The sequence below is a fragment of the Asterias amurensis genome, chromosome 14 (genome assembly GCF_032118995.1).
Source record: "Asterias amurensis chromosome 14, ASM3211899v1".
Classification (NCBI taxonomy): domain Eukaryota; kingdom Metazoa; phylum Echinodermata; class Asteroidea; order Forcipulatida; family Asteriidae; genus Asterias; species Asterias amurensis.
Genome location: NC_092661.1, coordinates 10,701,751 through 10,723,343, shown reverse-complemented (window position 1 = coordinate 10,723,343; position 21,593 = coordinate 10,701,751). Strand labels below are relative to the sequence as shown.

General features: G+C 40.0%; 2 protein-coding genes across 3 annotated transcripts in view; one reads left to right on the top strand and one right to left on the bottom strand.

Moving 5' to 3' along the window:
• Nucleotides 1–21,593, top strand: part of LOC139947243 (Fanconi anemia group A protein homolog) — a 99,808-nt gene that overhangs the window by 30,261 nt on the left and 47,954 nt on the right. The gene's annotated exons all lie outside the window — the stretch shown is intronic.
• LOC139947305 (tachykinin-like peptides receptor 86C) lies at nt 2,365–3,318 on the bottom strand. Its single transcript, XM_071945199.1, has one exon. The coding sequence runs from the start codon at nt 3,316–3,318 to the stop codon at nt 2,365–2,367; it is 954 nt and encodes a 317-aa protein (XP_071801300.1).

Here is a 21,593-nt window from a genome sequence, read left to right as displayed (position 1 = left end):
TGGAGATTCGTAGATTTCTTTTTGTCCTTTAGCCACGGAGAAGATAATCAGGATAATATGTGGTGTCCACAGAACAAACAACGCACCCATGACAATCATGAGCATGTGCACCACTTTCTGTCGAGCCTGTAGAAGCTCATTTGCCGCAGCTTGTACATTTTGTTGACGGAGTTGTCGTGCGCTAATCTGAAGTGTGGCTTGGATCTTGTAGTAGGCCCAACTCATAAAAGTTACAGGCAAAAAGTAGGTGAATATAATTGCAAAACTGTATCCTGTGGTTGTCAATAGTTGTGACGATGAGGTTTCTGTGCATGCTTGTTGTGCATCGTTGCTGGTGACTTTTGTGAAAAGCAACGGACAAGCGAGTAGACACGCAATCATCCATGTGATGAAAATGATCACCAAGACCTTTTTGGCGGACAGAAGTCTTGGATAATGCAGAGGATGCACTATTCCGATGTAACTTTCGTAGGTTACCATACACAGACCGAAACTTGAGGTGTAAATTGTGATGTGCTGTAGAAATAAACTGTAGATTAGCCAACAGTAAATATATCCCGCAATGAAATTTTCAGGAGCAAAGCCCAGCATGGCATAAAAAAGGAATAGACGAAAGCAAGTCAGGCTATCGATCACAGCAAGATATGCCAGCAGGTAGTTTGTCATATTGTGGAGGTTTTTGGTGCGGGGGATGACCAGCCAAGCGAGAGTGTTTAGAACCATTCCAATGATGCCTTCTGTCATTACAATCCATTGTTCCTTGTAATGAGTGCTGTCATTTGCTGCTGTTGTATTGGCCATTGTCAACGTGAAAGTGATGTCTCAAAAGGGAATCATAAACGCCTAGAATCTCGCAATATGTTCAATTTAGCCAAATCTAACAAATATTTATGAAGGTAGACTATGACGATGACTAGAGCAAGCTAGGGCAAGTCTCCCCGTGGTAGTGAAGTTGATAACGATCCTCTATAAGCTTAAGTTGTACATGAAGTCTCAAAATTGTCTACCTTCCGCCCAGGTAGTAGTTATAAAAGCAGGACAGTTCTGTTCACAACAGAGAAGTCTCCCGAAAATCCAAAAAATCTACTCGGCGGTAGTAGAATATATAGCAAAACAGTTCGCTAAAGAACAAACGCTACCTGGCAAGTAGATTCGCACATGGTGTTACCTCAAACCAACTTAGAGCAAGCTAGTCAAACCTTGAGACCAATTAAGAACGTTCCTCTTTAGCTAAAGTAGTAGTCCCGATTTCCTACCTTTCATCCAGTAGTAGTTAAAAAGCAGGACAGTTCTTTTCAGAAATGAGAAGTCTCCCGAACTCCTGAAAATCTACTCCGTGGTAGTAGACTATAAAGCAAGACAGTTCTCTACAGAACATCATCTACCTGGCAAGTAGATACACATGGTGTTACCGCAAACCAAATTATATTCATATCTCACCATGCAATGCCTGAAATCCCATAGACTAGTCGAGTCAGTGGATAGTATCTTGAATGACTACTGCTTACATGTAGTAGTCAGTCTACATGTAGAAATTCTGTCTCTAATGGTGAAAATATAAACAGTTTGCCTGGTGGTTTTTATCAGACAGTGAATAACATAGACTTCACGTTGTTGAAGCTTGAAACCTTTGCTGCAATGCTTGACACAAAATCTCATCAAAGTCATGTTATTTAAGCTTTGGTTGCAATAATTGATAATGACAGCTACGGAAGCAGTGGGCAAATTATGTGGACCTAATTGCCTTTTTATATTTACATAATTTCCAATTATAGGGGACCAGATATTACTTTTGGCTTAGTCATTCTGCATAGCAAATTATACTTTATTAATTTTGGTTTTTACCCATACACCGATGTGTGTTAGCACTGTATACTCAGTACTTTCCCGAGTCCTGTGAAAAAACATCACAGGCATGTTACTCGGGTGGGATTCGAACCCACGACCCTTGCAATTCTAGAGCAGTGTCTTACCAACTAGACTACCGAGGTTCTCCTACTACTTTCTCTCTCTATTCATGCATTTCCACTTCACTGCTTTTGTTACACTTAAGTTACTTGGGGTGGGACTAGTCTTATCTCGAGTTAGGACCAGTTACTCGTTCTAACTTAGGATTATCCATGCAATTTGTATATCTCCTAGGACTAGTCCTAAGTTAGGACGAGTAACTGGTCCTAATTTGAGATAAGACGAGTCCTAACTCTTTGTGAAATCCACCCCTGTTCATGTTTGTTGTGTTGTCATTTAGCCTTTCAGAAAGACCCTGCTTGGGTAGAAACGTCAGGCCATGATTAACTATTTTTTTCATTTATACCATCGGTCCATTTGGTTGGTAATGTGTTCGCAACAGCTTGTTCTACTTTCTCATTCCATAGCGATCTGGTTGGGTCTCACAGGTCGACCCGTGCAGCAGCACAGCATGTCTTGAAAACCTCTACGAAACTTCTTATATTTGAAGACGTAAATGATGGGATTGATCACAGAGTTTGTATAAAAGATCATTTGTGTGGTGTCGCTCCATATCATGAGTGCATCTTTAGATTCCTTGAGTGCAATAATGAAGACATTCACGATAAGATGTGGTGTCCACAGAACAAACAACGCACCCATGACAATCATGAGCATGTGGACCACTTTCTGTCGTGCCTGTAGAAGCTCATAGGCTGCAGCTTGTACATTTTGTTGTCGGAGTTGTCGTGCGTTTATTTTAAGTGTGGCTTGGATCTTGTAGTAGGCCCAACTCATAAAAGTTATGGGCAACAAGTACATGAATAGCATCGCAAGGATTTGTCCCACGATCGTCAGTGCAGGCCACAGGTGTGTGCATGCTTGTTGCGCATCTTTGCTTGCAACGTGCGTGAAAAGGGCAGGGATTGAAAGTAAACACGCAACCATCCATGTGATAAAAATTATCACCGAAACTTTTTTGGCGGACAGAAGTCTTGGATAATGCAGAGAATGCACTATTCCGATGTACCTTTCGTAGGTCACCACGCACAGACCAAAACTTGATGTATAAATTGCAATTACCTGTACAAACTGAGCTTTAATTAGACGGCAATAAATAACTCTTCCAATTTCACTGTCCGGAATCATGGTTGTTGTTGCAAAATTAAAGAATAGACAAAAGCAAGTCAGGCTATCGATCACAGCAAGATATGCCAGCAGGTAGTTTGTCATGTTGTGGAGGTTTTTGGTGCGGAGGATGACCAGCCAAGCTAGAGTGTTAAGAACCATTCCAATGATGCCTTCGGTCATTCCAATAAGCACAGTCCATTCTGCTGGGGTATGAACACTTTCTGCTGTTGTATTAGCCATTTTCTGTCCAGAAGTGATTTCTCCGAAAAAGTGAAATGTTAAAAAACCTAGAGTCTCACAGTTAATTCTTTGCTTTGTGGAAGTGTCGTGGCCGAGCGGTTACGAGCACTGAATTTAAACTCTGGTGTTTCTGATCAGCAGAGTGTGGGTTCGGGTCCAAGGTGTGACACTTGTGTCATTAAGCAAGACACTTAACCATTGCTTCATCCTTTGGCTTGGACGTAAAGCCATTGGTCCCGTGTGCTGTGTACCGAAAACGCACGCAAAAGAACCCAGTGCTCTTATCAAAAAGAGAAGAGGTTCGCCCCGGTGTTCCTGGTTTGAAGAAAAGGCTGTATTTTTAAAGCACCTTGAGTGATGGATATGTACTCTTTATATGAAGCCACCGGTATCAATTTTCAGCAAACTAATCGAAACGTCAACTTGAAACCAACTGTTCTTTTCTTAACCACCCAAACTCATTTAGAGATAGTCATTACATGGTGTTACCGCAAACCTTCCCATATCGTATTTCCACGATGCAAAGTTTCAAATCCTACACTATCGATCAATTACAACCAAAAATGTAAACTCGTTGAGTTTATTCGATGATCTTTAGTTGCTGCTCTTTACTGCATGCATAGTAATCAATTGTTTCCTTAAGTCTTCAATGGTGAAAAGTAAGCAATTTGCAGTGTTTAGTACAGTGAAACGTTGACTACACAATGTTGTGGCTCGAAACCTTGCAGTTGCTCTAATATAACCGGTCTATGAATCCTTTGCTACAGTGCTTGCCTCAAAAACTCATCAAAAGTGGGCCATTAAAGCTATCGTTGCAGTAATTGAAATTGATAGCTATGGAAGGAGCGGGAAATTACATGTGTGCAGACTTAATAGGCTTGTTCAATGTGTACAATGGAGCAAGATGATAGATATTAGTTTCTAGTGTAATGGACTAAATTGCTTTTAGCTCGGTAAATAGCTAACCCTATCAATCTGTATTTTGTCTAGTTCACTGTCTGGTTCGTCACAAATTACTGACCAGGACCTTAGACTAAGGAATATTGTGTGTCAAATGGTTGATTATTATTTCATGCGATCACAGTGTTTATTATCATGAAAGTTTCTGCATAAATAATAATTCAAAGACATTTATTACTCCAAGTACAAAATTGTTTATTTAATTTGTGTTTTACCCTTGGCGTTTAACCATAATATTGCTTCATAGAAAGTTTGGGAGGTGGTGCCTTCTGCTCTACCAGTGGATGATGCCCTTGCCTATCCTTACGAAATGTGAAGGGGGGGAAATTAATATTAATATCCTGATGCATACACAACAAAATTGTTTGTTTTTGTATAACGCCCAAGTACATTCTTGTCATTTGATCGGAGGATTGTCATCAGGTACTATGTGGTGGTGTGTCCTGGTGGACCTAGTTCAAAGACCAGTCTTCTCACTTGGTGTATCTCAACATCAAATCTCATCAAAGTGATATGTTATTTAAGCTTTACTTGCAATAATTGATAATGACAGCTACGGAAGCAGTGGGCAAATCATGTGGACCACATGGGAGACTTTTTGAAAGCTCTGCCACTAGAGGGCAGCAGACCTACCAGGTAAGGGTGCACAACTCCTATGGCAAATAATGTTAAATGCTAAAAATTCAAAAATACTCAAAAAATATTTAGAAGTCTCTCAGCCTCTTGAAAATTAAATCAGATACATTGTCATACAACTAAACTTCAGATTTCTTCTCAGTTTTTGGTAGGTCAGCATTTTGGAATTTTTGCTAATTACCCTAAAAGAAACACTCCCAAAAACTCATGAATACAGCCTTTTATCCTTGGGGAACTCGTGTCCAGTACGTCCTGTTCCAGAACAGTGCGGTTTATGCTGGCATTGTGTTATTAAAAACAAAATACAGTTTTCCTGAATCTAAATACAAAATCAAAAACACGCAAAACACAAGGTATTTGCTGTCAGTGACCGTCACTCATGCTTCTCGTATTCCTAAGTTGTTGACATTACCTGGTGAAGAGCGCCCTCTCTTGGTGAATGGCAGATAGTCTAAAGTTTCCCATTGCCTTTTTATATTTACATAATTTCCAAGTATAGGAGACCAGAATATTGGCTTAGTCATTCTGCATAACAAATTACACTTTAAGATTTCTAACACTCAAACACAAAATGATTTCTTAATAAGCAGGGCAGTTCTTTTCAGAGCTGAGTAGTCTACTAAATTTCAAAAGTCTGCCCTGCGTTATTAGAAAAGTCTCGAACTCAGAAATATAGAGCAAGACAGTTCTCTAAAGTATATACATGTAGTCTACCTACCTGTAGATATACCCATGGTGTTACCTCAAATTTACATTTATACCTCACCGTGCAACTACTCAAATTCCATAACATTATTTGAGTTTTACACCCAAGTAAATCCCTATCATTTGATTAGAGGATTGTTGGTCAACCGGTTTCATTATTATTATTATTATTATTTTTTTTTGGAGGGGGGGAGGTATTGCCTGTTACACCACATCACATCCTTGCTTGCGTTAAACACATCAGTACAAACCGTCCTTTGTTAACGACGTAATCTTGTACGTTTTTAGTTGATCGTTTCTTCCTCCTAATGACAAAGTTCTACTTGGGACGTTGTATGAAACAAATAATCAAGCCCGTAAAGAGTTTGTTGAGTTTTGTTTTCTCTCTGTACGCCAGACTCGTTTCAGATGAACTTCATTCCATTCCTTTTGCTTTTTTTATGTGTGAGTCGTCTGACTCTTTCTCTCTCTATTCATGCATTTCCACTTCACTGCTTATGTTACACTTAGTTACTTGGGGTGGGTTTCACAACGAGTTAGGACTAGTCTTATCTCGAGTTAGGACCAGTTACTCGTTCTAACTTAGGATTATCCATGCAATTTGTATATCTCCTAGGACTAGTCCTAAGTTAGGACGAGTAACTGGTCCTAATTTGAGATAAGACGAGTCCTAACTCTTTGTGAAATCCACCCCTGTTCATGTTTGTTGTGTTGTCATTTAGCCTTTCAGAAAGACCCTGCTTGGGTAGAAACGTCAGGCCATGATTAACTATTTTTTGCATTTATACCATCGGTCCATTTGGTTGGTAATGTGTTCGCAACAGCTTGTTCTACTTTCTCATTCCATAGCGATCTGGTTGGGTCTCACAGGTCGACCCGTGCAGCAGCACAGCATGTCTTGAAAACCTCTACGAAACTTCTTATATTTGAAGACGTAAATGATGGGATTGATCACAGAGTTTGTATAAAAGATCATTTGTGTGGTGTCGCTCCATATCATGAGTGCATCTTTAGATTCCTTGAGTGCAATAATGAAGACATTCACGATAAGATGTGGTGTCCACAGAACAAACAACGCACCCATGACAATCATGAGCATGTGGACCACTTTCTGTCGTGCCTGTAGAAGCTCATAGGCCGCAGCTTGTACATTTTGTTGTCGGAGTTGTCGTGCGTTTATTTTAAGTGTGGCTTGGATCTTGTAGTAGGCCCAACTCATAAAAGTTACGGGCAACAAGTACATGAATAGCATCGCAAGGATTTGTCCCACGATCATCAGTGCAGGCCACAGGTGTGTGCATGCTTGTTGCGCATCTTTGCTTGCATTGTGCGTGAAAAGGGCAGGGATTGAAAGTAGACACGCAACCATCCATGTGATAAAAATTATCACCGAGACTTTTTTGGCGGACAGAAGTCTTGGATAATGCAGAGAATGCACTATTCCGATGTACCTTTCGTAGGTCACCACGCACAGACCAAAACTTGATGTATAAATTGCAATTACCTGTACAAACTGAGCTTTAATTAGACGGCAATAAATAACTCTTCCAATTTCACTGTCCGGAATCATGGTTGTTGTTGCAAAATTAAAGAATAGACAAAAGCAAGTCAGGCTATCGATCACAGCAAGATATGCTAGCAGGTAGTTTGTCATATTTTGGAGGTTTTTGGTGCGGAGGATGACCAGCCAAGCGAGAGTGTTTAGAACCATTCCAATGATGCCTTCGGCCATTCCAATATGGACAGTCCATTCTGCTGGGGTATGAACACTTTCTGCTGTTGTATTAGCCATTTTCTGTCCAGATGTGATTTCTCTGAAAAAGTGAAATGTGAAAAACCTAGAGTCTCACAGCTAAGTCTTTGCTTCGTTGAAGTGTCGTGGCCGAGCGGTTACGAGCACTGAATTCAAACTGTGGTGTTTCTGATCAGCAGAGTGTGGGTTCGAGTCCCGGTCGTTACACTTGTGTCCTTAAGCAAGACACTTAACCATTGCTTCATCCTTCGGCTTGGCCGTAAAGCTGTTGGTCCCGTGTGTTGTGTACCGGTAACACACGAAAAAGAACCCAGTGCACTTATCAAAAATAGAAGGGATTCGCCCCGATGTTCCTGGTTTGAAGAAAAGGCTGTATTTTTAAAGCACGTTGAGTGATGGATATGCACTCTTTATATGAAGCCACCGGTATCAGTTATCAGCAAACTAATCGAAACGTCGAGTTGAAACCAACGGTTCTTTTCTGAACCACCCCAACTCATTTAGAGATAGTCATTACATGGTGTTACCGCAAACCTTCCCATATCGTATTTCAACGATGCAAAGTTTCAAATCCTACATTATCGATCAACTGCAACCAAAAATGTAAACTCGTTGAGTTATTAGATGATCTTTAGTTGCTGCTCTTTACTGCATGCATAGTAATCATTTGTTTCCTTAAGTCTTCAATGGTGAAAAGTAAGCAATTTGCAGTGTTTAGTACAGTGAAACGTTGTCTACACAATGTTTTGGCTCGAAACCTTGCAGTTGCTCTGATATAACCGGTTTATGAATCCTTTGCTACAGTGCTTGCCACAAAAACTCATCAAAAGTGGGCCATTAAAGCTATCGTTGCAGTAATTGAAATTGATAGCTATGGAAGGAGCGGGAAATTACATGTATGCAGACTTAATAGGCTTGTTCAATGTGTACAATGGAGCAAGATGATAGATATTAGTTTCTAGTGTAATGGACTAAATTGCTTTTAGCTCGGTAAATAGCTAACCCTATCAATCTGTATTTTGTCTAATTCACTGTCTGGTTCGTCACAAATTACTGACCAGGACCTTAGACTAAGGAGCATTGTGTGTCAAATGGTTGATTATTATTTCATGCGATCACAGTGTTTATTATCATGAAAGTTTCTGCATAAATAATAATTCAAAGACATTTATTACTCCAAGTACAAAATTGTTTATTTAATTTGTGTTTTACCCTTGGCGTTTAACCATAATATTGCTTCATAGAAAGTTTGGAAGGTGGTGCCTTCTGCTCTACCAGTGGATGATGCCCTTGCCTATCCTTACGAAATGTAAAGGGGGAAAATTAATATTAATATCCTGATGCATACACAACAAAATTGTTTGTTTTTGTATAACGCCCAAGTACATTCTTGTCATTTGATCGGAGGATTGTCATCAGGTACTATGTGGTGGTGTGTCCTGGTGGACCTAGTTCAAAGACCAGTCTTCTCACTTGGTGTATCTCAACATCAAATCTCATCAAAGTGATATGTTATTTAAGCTTTACTTGCAATAATTGATAATGACAGCTACGGAAGCAGTGGGCAAATCATGTGGACCACATGGGAGACTTTTTGAAAGCTCTGCCACTAGAGGGCAGCAGACCTACCAGGTAAGGGTGCACAACTCCTATGGCAAATAATGTTAAATGCTAAAAATTCAAAAATACTCAAAAAATATTTAGAAGTCTCTCAGCCTCTTGAAAATTAAATCAGATACATTGTCATACAACTAAACTTCAGATTTCTTCTCAGTTTTTGGTAGGTCAGCATTTTGGAATTTTTGCTAATTACCCTAAAAGAAACACTCCCAAAAACTCATGAATACAGCCTTTTATCCTTGGGGAACTCGTGTCCAGTACGTCCTGTTCCAGAACAGTGCGGTTTATGCTGGCATTGTGTTATTAAAAACAAAATACAGTTTTCCTAAATCTAAATACAAAATCAAAAACACGCAAAACACAAGGTATTTGCTGTCAGTGACCGTCACTCATGCTTCTCGTATTCCTAAGTTGTTGACATTACCTGGTGAAGAGCGCCCTCTCTTGGTGAATGGCAGATAGTCTAAAGTTTCCCATTGCCTTTTTATATTTACATAATTTCCAAGTATAGGAGACCAGAATATTGGCTTAGTCATTCTGCATAACAAATTACACTTTAAGATTTCTAACACTCAAACACAAAATGATTTCTTAATAAGCAGGGCAGTTCTTTTCAGAGCTGAGAAGTCTACTAAATTTCAAAAGTCTGCCCTGCGTTATTAGAAAAGTCTCGAACTCAGAAATATAGAGCAAGACAGTTCTCTAAAGTACATAGTCTGCCTACCTGTAGATATACACATGGTGTTACCTCAAACCAAATTTACATTAATACCTCACCGTGCAACTACTCAAATTCCATAACATTATTTGAGTTTTACACCCAAGTAAATCCCTATCATTTGATTAGAGGATTGTTGGTCAATCGGTTTCATTATTATTATTATTATTTTTATTTTTTGGGGGGAGGGGTATTGCCTGTTAGACCACACCACATCCGTGCTTGCGTTAAACACAGTACGAACCGTCCTTTGTTAACAACGTAATCACGACATTTTTAGTTGATCGTTTTTTCCTCCTAATGACAAAGATCTACTTGGGACGTTGTATGAAACAAATAATCAAGCCCGTAAAGAGTTTGTTGAGTTTTGTTTTCTCTCTTTACGCCAGACTCGTTTCAGATGAACTTCATTCCATTCCTCTTGCTTTTTTTATGTGTGAGTCTTCTGACTCTTTCTCTCTCTATTCATGTATTTCCACTTCACTGCTTATGTAACACTTAGTTACCTGGGGTGGATTTCACAAAGAGTTAGGACTCGTCTTATCTCGAGTTAGGACCAGTTACTCGTCCTAACTTAGGACTATCCATGCAATTTGTATATCTCCTAGGACTAGTCCTAAGTTAGGACTATAGTCCTAACTCTTTGTGATATCGACCCCTGTTCATGTTTGTTGTGTTGTCATTTAGCCTTCGAGAAAGACCCTGCTAGGGTGGAAACGTCAGGCCATTAACTATTTTTTGCATTTATACCATCGGTCCATTAGGTTGGTAATTGTTCGCAAAAGCTTATTCTATTTTCTCATTCCATAGCGATCTGGTTAGGTCTCACAGGTCGACTCATGCAGCAGCAAATCATATCTTGAAGTCCTCTACGAAACTTCTTATATTTGAAGACGTAAATGATGGGATTGATCACAGAGTTTGTGTAATAGATCATTTTAGTGGTGTCATTCCATATCATGACAGCATCTTTAGATTCCTTGAGTGCAATAATGAAGACATTCACGATAAGATATGGTGTCCACAGAACAAACAACGCACCCATGACAATCATGAGCATGTTGACCACTTTCTGTCGTGCCTGTAGAAGCTCGTATGCTGCAGCTTGTACATTTTGTTGTCGGAGTTGTCGAGCGTTTATCTTAAGTGTGGCTTGGATCTTGTAGTAGGCCCAACTCATAAAAGTTATGGGCGACAAGTAGGCGAATAGCATCGCAAAGATTTGTCCCACGATCGTCAGTGCAGGCCACAGGTGTGTGCATGCTTGTTGCGCATCTTTGCTTTCAACTGTCCTGAAAAGGACAGGGATTGAAAGTAGACACGCAACCATCCATGTGATAAAAATGATCACCGAGACTTTTTTGGTGGACAGAAGTCTTGGGTAATGCAGAGAATGCACTATTCCGATGTACCTTTCGTAGGTTACCACACACAGACCGAAACTTGATGTGTAAATTGTAATTGCCTGTAAAAACTGAGTTTTAATTAGACGGCAATAAATAACTCTTCCAATTTCACTGTTCGGGATCATGGTTTTTGTTGCAAAATAAAAGAATAGACAAAAGCAAGTCAGGCTATCGATCACAGCAAGATATGCCAGCAGGTAGTTTGTCATATTGTGGAGGTTTTTGGTGCGGAGGATGACCAGCCAAGCTAGAGTGTTAAGAACTATTCCAATGATGCCTTCGGCCATTCCAATATGGCCAGGCCATTCTGCTGGGGTATGAACACTTTCTGCTGTTGTATTAGCCATTTTCTGTCCAGAAGTGATTTCTCTGAAAAAGTGAAATGTGAAAACCTAGAGTCTCACAGCTAAGTCTTTGCTTCGTTGAAGTGTCGTGGCCGAGCGGTTATGAGCACTGAATTTAAACTGTGGTGTTTCTGATCAGCAGAGTGTGGGTTCGAGTCCCGGTCATGACACTTGTGTCCTTAAGCAAGACACTTAACCATTGCTTCATCCTTCGGCTTGGCCGTAAAGCTGTTGGTGTTTCTGATTAGCAGAGTGTGGGTTCGAGTCCCGGTCGTGACGCTTGTGTCCTTAAACAAGACACTTAACCATTGCTTCATCCTTCGGCTTGGCCGTAAAGCTGTTGGTCCCGTGTGTTGTGTACCGGTAACACACGAAAAAGAACCCAGTGCACTTATCAAAAATAGAAGGGATTCGCCCCGATGTTCCTGGTTTGAAGAAAAGGCTGTATTTTTAAAGCACGTTGAGTGTCACTGAGTGATGGATATGCACTCTTTATATGAAGCCACCGGTATCAATTATCAGCAAACTAATCGAAACGTCGAGTTGAAACCAACGGTTCTTTTCTGAACCACCCCAACTCATTTAGAGATAGTCATTACATGGTGTTACCGCAAACCTTCCCATATCGTATTTCAACGATGCAAAGTTTCAAATCCTACATTATCGATCAATTGCAACCAAAAATGTAAACTCGTTGAGTTATTAGATGATCTTTAGTTGCTGCTCTTTACTGCATGCATAGTAATCATTTGTTTCCTTAAGTCTCCCATGGTGAAAAGTAAGCAATTTGCAGTTTTTAGTACAGTGAAACGTTGACTACACAATGTTTTGGCTCGAAACCTTGCAGTTGCTCTAATAACCATTGAATCTTTTGCTACAGTGCTTGCCACAAAAACTCATCAAAATTGGGTCATTAAAGCTATTGTTGCAGTAATTGTAATTGATAGCTATGGAAGGAGCGGGCAATTATGCAGACTTAATAGGCTTGTTCAATATGTACATTGGAGCAAGAAGATAGATATTAGTTTCCAGTGTAATGGACTAGAAATTTCTTGTCTTTAGCTTGGTCTTTAGCTTGGTAAATAGCTAACCCTATCAATCTGTATTTTGTCTAATTCACTGTCCGGTTGGTCACAAATTACTGTCCAAGACCTTAGACTAAGGAGCATTGTGTGTCAAATGGTTGATTATTATTTCATGTGATCACAGTATTTATTATCACGCAAGTTTCTGCATAAATAATTGTTTAAAGTACAAAATTAAGGAAATCAATGTGTGGTGAAGAGGTTTTCAACTAGTGGTTTAATCCCAACGAGGCCTGGTTCTTGATAATTTTACCAAGACGAAGTTGAGGTAAATTATCAAGAACCAGGCCTCGGCGGGTTTAAACCACTAGTTGAAAACCGATTCAACACACTTTGATTCCCATTCATAAATACCTTTTCGGTCAAAAACATTACACTTTTTGGTCAAAAAGTAAAATAAATGCAAAAATTATAATTGTTCAATGATTTCTTTCAACACAACACCCCTCCAGCTATAAAATGGTAAGGCCCTCCACCGCCCTCGGGTAAACAACTCCTTATAAGGGAATGCTGTGCGCGTCGCGCGTAGTGCGTGATGTGGCACAACTGTTTCAGCCATTGCTCTCGACCAATAGGAATGAAGAAACTGTCTTATAAGAACAGGTGCAAGCTCGCGTGTCACGCCCATGTTTCAACACTTTTTACTGGTCATAAACAAAGGTTTATACACACCCATGTGACGCGCTCTCCACCAATAGGAATAGCCAAACTGTCTGAGGTATTTATGAATGTTTATTTAATTTGGGTTTTACCCTTGGCATTTAACCATAATATTGCTTCATAAAAAGTTTGGAAGGTGGTACCTGATGCATACACAACAAAATTGTTTATTTTTGTATAACGCCCAAGTACATTCTTGTCATTTGATCGGAGGATTGTCATCAAGTACTATGTGGTGGTTTGCCTGGCGGACCTAGTTCAAAGACCAGTCTTCTCACTTGGTGTTTCTCAACATATGCATAAAATAACAAACTTGTGAAAATTTGAGCTCTACTGGTCATCGGAGTTGGAAGAAAATGATGAAAGAAAAAACACCCTTGTTGGACGACTATGTGTGCTTTCTGGCTAAAAGTCTTTTATTATTTTAGTGAGAAATTACCTCTATTTCAAAATCTATGCTACTTCAGAGGGAGCCGTTTCTCACAGTGTTTTATACTATCAACAGCTCTCCATTGCTCGTTACCAAGTCAGTTTTTAAGTTACATGTACCTTCCCTTTAAGCAGGCAAATAGTTTGCTTATTTTATACATGTTACTGGCCAAAATTTTAGGACATCTACTTTGCTTGTGACTGGTATTTTGCTGCTGTTTACTTAGCATAACAATTGAATGGAGTCTTGGCCGGTAATCTGATTTTACAAAGGAAGGATCTTTTTTAGCTTAAAAAGCAAATTTTGTGCTTGAGCAGCTCTATGAAATTGGGCCCCGGGTGTTGTCAGCAGCAGAGTGTATTTCTTATATATATAACTCAATGGTACTGACCCGATTACATGAGCACAAACGAAACATGCATTGAAGCATACATACATACATACATACATATAGGGCATTTGTATAGCGCCACTACGTCGAGAAAGCAGCGCTTTAGATAGGATACAGATAATGTTTGATACACTTCTTAATGTTCGGAGAGAGTCGGATTTCCTGATTGAGGTGGAGAGTGCATTCCAGGTGTGTGGAGCAAAATGAGAGAATGTGCGACTTGAAGCTGACTTAAGAAGCTTGATTGAGTTAGGTTCCATGAGGCGAGTAGTGTCGGATGCTGAGCGTAGACTTGAGCAGCCAGGCCGATGGAGGGACAGGCAAGAGGATAAATAGCCAGGTGCTGTGTTGTTGAGGAATTTATACACATAAACCAAGATCTTGAAGGTTATCCTCTCCCTAATCGGCAGCCAGTGAAGATCTTGTAAATAAGGTGTGGCGTGGTCATGCTTATGGGCATGACAGACAAGTTTAGCAGCCCAGTTTTGTAGCCGTTGTAGTCGTTGTATGTCTGTTGAGTTGGACCCAAACAACAAGGCATTACCATAGTCAAGCCTGGTAAGAATCAGTGAGCCCCTGGAATGACGTCAAAGCTATTCGGAGGTACCGAGGGCAGATCAGGGTCGACCGGGGAAGCTAATCAAACGCACCCATTGATTTGTTTTTTTTCCCACAAAATTACTGCTCAAGAGCATAACTATAAAGAGTGTTGATGTGTCAAATAAATAGTTTAATATGATTCCATTTTATCATATCATGCCAAATAAAGATCAATCTGTCTGTTGTGCTGAATCTGATGAGGGGTTCAATTCCCCCTTATTTTGTTTTAAAAATATTTTGTATTTCTACAAAGTCGAGCATTTCATTGTATTCAATGTGGTTTGGTCGTGCAGGTCGACTGATGCAGCAACACACCATATCTTTATGACCTTTCCGAAACGACCTTTCTGAATTTTTACTCTAAATCAATCTGGTTTGGTCGTGCAGGTCGTCTGACACACCATATCCTTAAGAACCTTTCCGAAACGACCGTTCTGAAGTTTCACTCTAAATCAATCTGGTTTGGTCGTGCAGATTGACTGATGCAGCAACACACCATATCTTTAAGACCTTTCCGAAACAACCTTTCTGAAGTTTTACTCTAAATCAATGTGGTTTGGTCGTGTAGGTCAACTGATGCAGCAACACCATATCCTTAAGACCTTTCCAAAACAACCTTTCTGAAGTTTCACTCTAAATCAATCTGGTTTGGTCGTGTAGGTCGTCTGATGCAGCAACACACCATATCTTTAAGACCTTTCCGAACTGACCTTTCTGAAGTTTCACTCTAAATCAATTTTGTTTGGTTGTGTAGGTCGTCTGATGCAGCAACACACCATATCTTTAAGACCTTTCTGAAACGACCTTTCTGAAGTTTCACTCTAAATCAATCTGGTTTGGTCGTGTAGGTCGTCTGATGCAGCAACACACCATATCTTTAAGACCTTTCTGAAACGACCTTTCTGAAGTTTCACTCTAAATCAATCTGGTTTGGTCGTGTAGGTCGTCTGATGCAGCAACACACCATATCCTTAAGAACCTTTCCAAATGACCTTTCTGAAGTTTTACTCTAAATCAATCTGGTTTGTTCGTGCAGATCGACTGATGCAGCAACACACCATATCTTTATGACCTTTCTGAAACGACCTTTCTGAAGTTTCACTCTAAATCAATGTGGTTTGGTCGTGTAGATCGACTGATGCAGCAACACACCATATCTGTAAGACCTTTCCGAAACGCCTTGGATTTGAAGACGTAAATGATGGGATTGATCACAGAGTTAATGTAATATATCTCTTCGGTGATCCGATACACTGTAAGAGCTACTGGAGATTCGTAGATATCTTTTTGTCCTTTAGCCACGGAGAAGATAATCAGGATAATATGTGGTGTCCACAGAACAAACAACGCACCCATGACAATCATGAGCATGTGCACCACTTTCTGTCGAGCCTGTAGAAGCTCATTTGCCGCAGCTTGTACATTTTGTTGACGGAGTTGTCATGCGCTAATCTGAAGTGTGGCTTGGATCTTGTAGTAGGCCCAACTCATAAAAGTTACAGGCAAAAAGTAGGTGAATATAATTGCAAAACTGTATCCTGTGGTTGTCAATAGTTGTGACGATGAGGTTTCTGTGCATGCTTGTTGTGCATCGTTGCTGGCGACTTTTGTGAAAAGCAACGGACAAGCGAGTAGACACGCAATCATCCATGTGATGAAAATGATCACCGAGACCTTTTTGGCAGACAGAAGTCTTGGATAATGCAGAGGATGCACTATCCCAATGTACCTTTCGTAGGTTACCACACACAGACCGAAACTTGAGGTGTAAATTGTGATGTGCTGTAGAAATAAACTGTAGATTAGCCAACAGTAAATATATCTCGCAATGAAATTTTCAGGAGCAAAGCCCAGCATGGCATAAAAAAGGAATAGACAAAAGCAAGTCAGGCTGTCGATCACAGCAAGATATGCCAGCAGGTAGTTTGTCATATTGTGGAGGTTTTTGGTGCGGAGGATGACCAGCCAAGCGAGAGTGTTTAGAACCATTCCAATGATGCCTTCTGTCATTACAATCCATTGTTCCTTGTAATGAGTGCTGTCATTTGCTGCTGTTGTATTGGCCAATGCAACGTGAAAGTGATGTCTCAAAAGGGAATCATAAACGCCTAGAATCTCGCAATATGTTCAATTTTGCCGAATCTTACAAATATTTATGAAGGTAGACTATGACGATGACTAGAGCAAGCTAGGGCAAGTCTCCCCGTGGTAGTGAAGTTGATAACGATCCTCTATAAGCTTAAGTTGTACATGAAGTCTCAAAATTGTCTACCTTCTGCCCAGGTAGTAGTTATAAAAGCAGGACAGTTCTGTTCACAACAGAGAAGTCTCCCGAAAATCAAAAAAAAAATACTCCGCGGTAGTAGAATTTATAGCAAGACAGTTCACTAAAGAACAAACGCTACCTGGCAAGTAGATTCACACATGGTGTTACCTCAAACTTAGAGCAAGCTAGTTGAAACTTGAGACCAATAACAACTCACTACGCGATAGTGAAGTTAATAACGATCCACTTAAGCTAAAGTAGTAGTCTCGATTTCCTACCTATCACCCAGTAGTAGTTAAAAAGCAGAACAGTTCTTTCAGAAATGAGAAGTCTCCCGAATTTTTGAAAATCTATTCCGTGGTAGTAGCAAGACAGTACTCTAAAGAACATCTGGCAAGTAGATATATATATATACACATAATGTGTTACCGCAAACTAAATATATATTCATACCTCATCATGCAATGCCTGAAATCCTGTAGACTAGTCGAGTCAGTGGATAGTATCTTGAATGACTACTGCTTACATGTAGTAGTCAGTCTACTAGCAGAAATTCTGTCTCTAATGGTGAAAATATAAACAGTTTGCCTGGTGGTTTTTATCAGACACTGAATAACCTTGACTACACGTTGTTGAAGCTTGAAACCTTTGCTGCAATGCTTGACACAAAATCTCATCAAAGGCATGTTATTTAAGCTTTGGTTGCAATAATTGATAATGACAGCTACGGAAGCAGTGGGCAAATTATGTGGACCTAATTGCCTTTTTATATTTACATAATTTCCAAGTATAGGGGACCAGAAATTACTTTTGGCTAGGAAAATAATTTATTCAGTCTTTCTGGTTGTTTTTTTCTGATTACTCTTTTGTAAGGATGCAGAATTACTGCCCAAGACCTCAGACTAATTATTTTTGCCAAATGGTTCACAAGGCAAGCTTCTGCATTAAAACAAATGAAAGATGTCTAACACTCAAAAACAAATTTGTTTAATAATGAGCAGGACGGTTCTTTTTAGAACTGAGAAGGACTCCCTATTTTTTTTGCGGTAGTAATGAAGTCTCCCAAATTCCAAAATATCTACTTTCATTCCATTCCCCTTGCTTTTTTTATGTGTGAGCTTTCTGACTCTCTCTCTCTCTCTAAATTCATGTATTTCCACTTCACTGCTTATGTTACACTTAGTTACCTGGGGTGGATTTCACAAAGAGTTAGAGCTCGTCTTATGTCAAATTAGGACCAGTTACTCGTCCTAACTTAGGACTATCCTTGCAATTTGTATATCTCCTAGGACTAGTCCTAAGTTAGGACGAGTAACTGGTCCTAATTTGAGATAAGACGAGTCCTAACTCTTTGTGAAATCCACCCCTATTGATGTTTGTTGTGTTGTCATTTAGCCTTCGAGAAAGACCCTGCTTGGGTGGAAACGTCAGGCCGTTAACTATTTTTTTGCATTTATACCATCGGTCCATTAGGTTGGTAAGTTGTCTGCAACAGCTAATTCTATTTTCTCATTCCATAGCGATCTGGTTGGGTCTCACAGGTCGACCCGTGCAGCAGCACAGCATGTCTTGAAAACCTCTACGAAACTTCTTATATTTGAAGACGTAAATGATGGGATTGATCACAGAGTTTGTGTAATAGATCATTTTAGTGGTGTCATACCATATCATGAGTGCATCTTTAGATCCCTTGAGTGCAATAATGAAGACATTCACGATAAGATGTGGTGTCCACAGAACAAACAACGCACCCATGACAATCATGAGCATGTGGACCACTTTCTGTCGTGCATGTAGAAGCTCATAGGCTGCAGCTTGTACATTTTGTTGTCGGAGTTGTCGTGCGTTTATTTTAAGTGTGGCTTGGATCTTGTAGTAGGCCCAACTCATAAAAGTTATGGGTGACAAGTAGGCGAATAGCATCCCAAAGATTTGTCCCACGATCATCAGTGCAGGCCACAGGTGTGGGCATGCTTGTTGCGCATCTTTGCTTGCAACTTGTGTGAAAAGGAAAGGGCTTGAAAGTACACACGCAATCATCCATGTGATAAAAATGATCACCAAGACCTTTTTGGGCGACAGAAGTCTTGGGTAATGTAGAGAATGCACTATCCCAATGTACCTTTGGTAGGTTAATATGCACAGACCAAAACTTGATGTGTAAATTGTAATTGCCTGTAAAAACTGAGTTTTAATTAGACGGCAATAAATAACTCTTCCAATTTCACTGTTCGGGATCATCGTTGCTGTTGCAAAATAAATAAATAGACAAAAGCAAGTCAGGCTATCGATCACAGCAAGATATGCCAGCAGGTAGTTTGTCACATTGTGGAGGTTTTTGGTGCGGAGGATGACCAGCCAAGCTAGAGTGTTAAGAACTATTCCAATGATGCCTTCGGCCATTCCAATCTGGCCAATCCATTCTGCAGGGATATCACCACTTTCTGCTGTTGTATTAGCCATTTTCTGTCCAGATGTGATTTCTCTGAAAAAGTGAAATGTGAAAAACCTAGAGTCTCACAGCTAAGTCTTTGCTTCGTTGAAGTGTCGTGGCCGAGCGGTTACGAGCACTGAATTCAAACTGTGGTGTTTCTGATCAGCAGAGTGTGGGTTGGAGTCCCGGTCGTGACACTTTTGTCCTTAAGCAAGACACTTAACCATTGCTTCATCCTTCGGCTTGGCCGTAAAGCTGTTGGTGTTTCTGATCAGCAGAGTGTGGGTTCGAGTCGCGGTCGTGACACTTGTGTCCTTAAGCAAGACACTTAACCATTGCTTCATCCTTCGGCTTGGCCATAAAGCTGTTGGTCCCGTGTGCTGTGTACCGGTAACACACGAAAAAGAACCCAGTGCACTTATCAAAAATAGAAGGAAATCGCCCCGGTGTTCCTGGTTTGAAGAAAAGGCTGTATTTTTAAAGCACGTTGAGTGATGGATATGCACTCTTTATATGAAGCCACCGGTATCAGTTATCAGCATACTGATCGAAACGTCGAGTTGAAACTAACGGTTCTTTTCTGAACCACCCCAACGCATTTAGAGATAGTCATTACATGGTGTTACCGCAAACCTTCCCATATCGTATTTCAACGATGCAGAGTTTCAAATCCTACATTATCGATCAATTGCAACCAAAAATGTAAACTGATGATCTTTAGTTGCTGCTCTTTACTGCATGCATAGTAATCATTTGTTTCCTTAAGTCTCCCATGGTGAAACGTTGACTACACAATGTTTTGGCTCAAAACCTTGCAGTTGCTCTAATAACCATCGAATATTTTGCTACAGTGCTTGCCACAAAAACTCATCAAAATTGGGCCATTAAAGCTATTGTTGCAGTAATTGAAATCGATAGCTATGGAAGGAGCGGGCAATTATGCAGACTTAATAGGCTTGTTCAATATGTACATTGGAGCAAGATGATAGATATTAGTTTCCAGTGTAATGGACTAGAAATTTCTAGTCTTTAGCTTGGTCTTTAGCTTGGTAAATAGCTAACCCTATCAATCTGTATTTTGTCTAATTCACTGTCTGGTTGGTCACAAATTACTGTCCAAGACCTTAGACTAAGGAGCATTGTGTGTCAAATGGTTGATTATTATTTCATGTGATCACAGTATTTATTATCACGCAAGTTTCTGCATAAATAATAATTTAAAGTACAAAATTAAGGAAATCAATGTGTGGTGAAGAGGTTTTCAACTAGTGGTTTAATCCCAACGAGGCCTGGTTCTTGATAATTTTACCAAGACGAAGTTGAGGTAAACTATCAAGAACCAGGCCTCGGTGGGTTTAAACCACTAGTTGAAAACCGATTCAACACACTTTGATTCCCATTCATAAATACCTTTTCGGTCAAAAACATTACACTTTTTGGTCAAAAAGTAAAATAAATGCAAAAATTATAATTGTTCAATGATTTCTTTCAACACAACATCCCTCCAGCTATGAAATGGTAAGGCCCTCCACCGCCCTCGGGTAAACGACTCCTTATAAGGGAATGCTGTGCGCGTCGCGCGTAGTGCGTGATGTGGCACAACTGTTTCAGCCATTGCTCTCAACCAATAGGAATGAAGAAACTGTCTTATAAGAACAGGTGCAAGCTCGCGTGTCACGCCCATGTTTCAACACTTTTTACTGGTCATAAACAAAGGTTTATACACACCCATGTGACGCGCTCTCCACCAATAGGAATAGCCAAACTGTCTGAGGTATTTATGAATGTTTATTTAATTTGGGTTTTACCCTTGGCATTTAACCATAATATTGCTTCATAAAAAGTTTGGAAGGTGGTGCCTTCTGCTCTACCAGTGGATGAAATGTTAAGGGGGGAAATTAATATTAATATCCTGATGCATACACAACAAAATTGTTTGTTTTTGTATAACGCCCAAGTACATTCTTGTCATTTGATCGGAGGATTGTCATCAAGTACTATGTGGTGGTTTGCCTGGTGGACCTAGTTCAAAGACCAGTCTTCTCACTTGGTGTATCTCAACATATGCATAAAATAACAAACCTGTGAAAATTTGAGCTCTACTGGTCATCGGAGTTGGAAGAAAATGATGAAAGAAAAAACACCCTTGTTGGACGACTATGTGTGCTTTCTGGCTAAAAGTCTTTTATTATTTTAGTGAGAAATTACCTCTATTTCAAAATCTATGCTACTTCAGAGGGAGCCGTTTCTCACAATGTTTTATACTA

Bases quoted from the DNA above. Each gene is read 5' to 3' on its own strand.
- LOC139947305 (XM_071945199.1), bottom strand. From the start codon at position 3,318: ATGGCTAATACAACAGCAGAAAGTGTTCATACCCCAGCAGAATGGACT.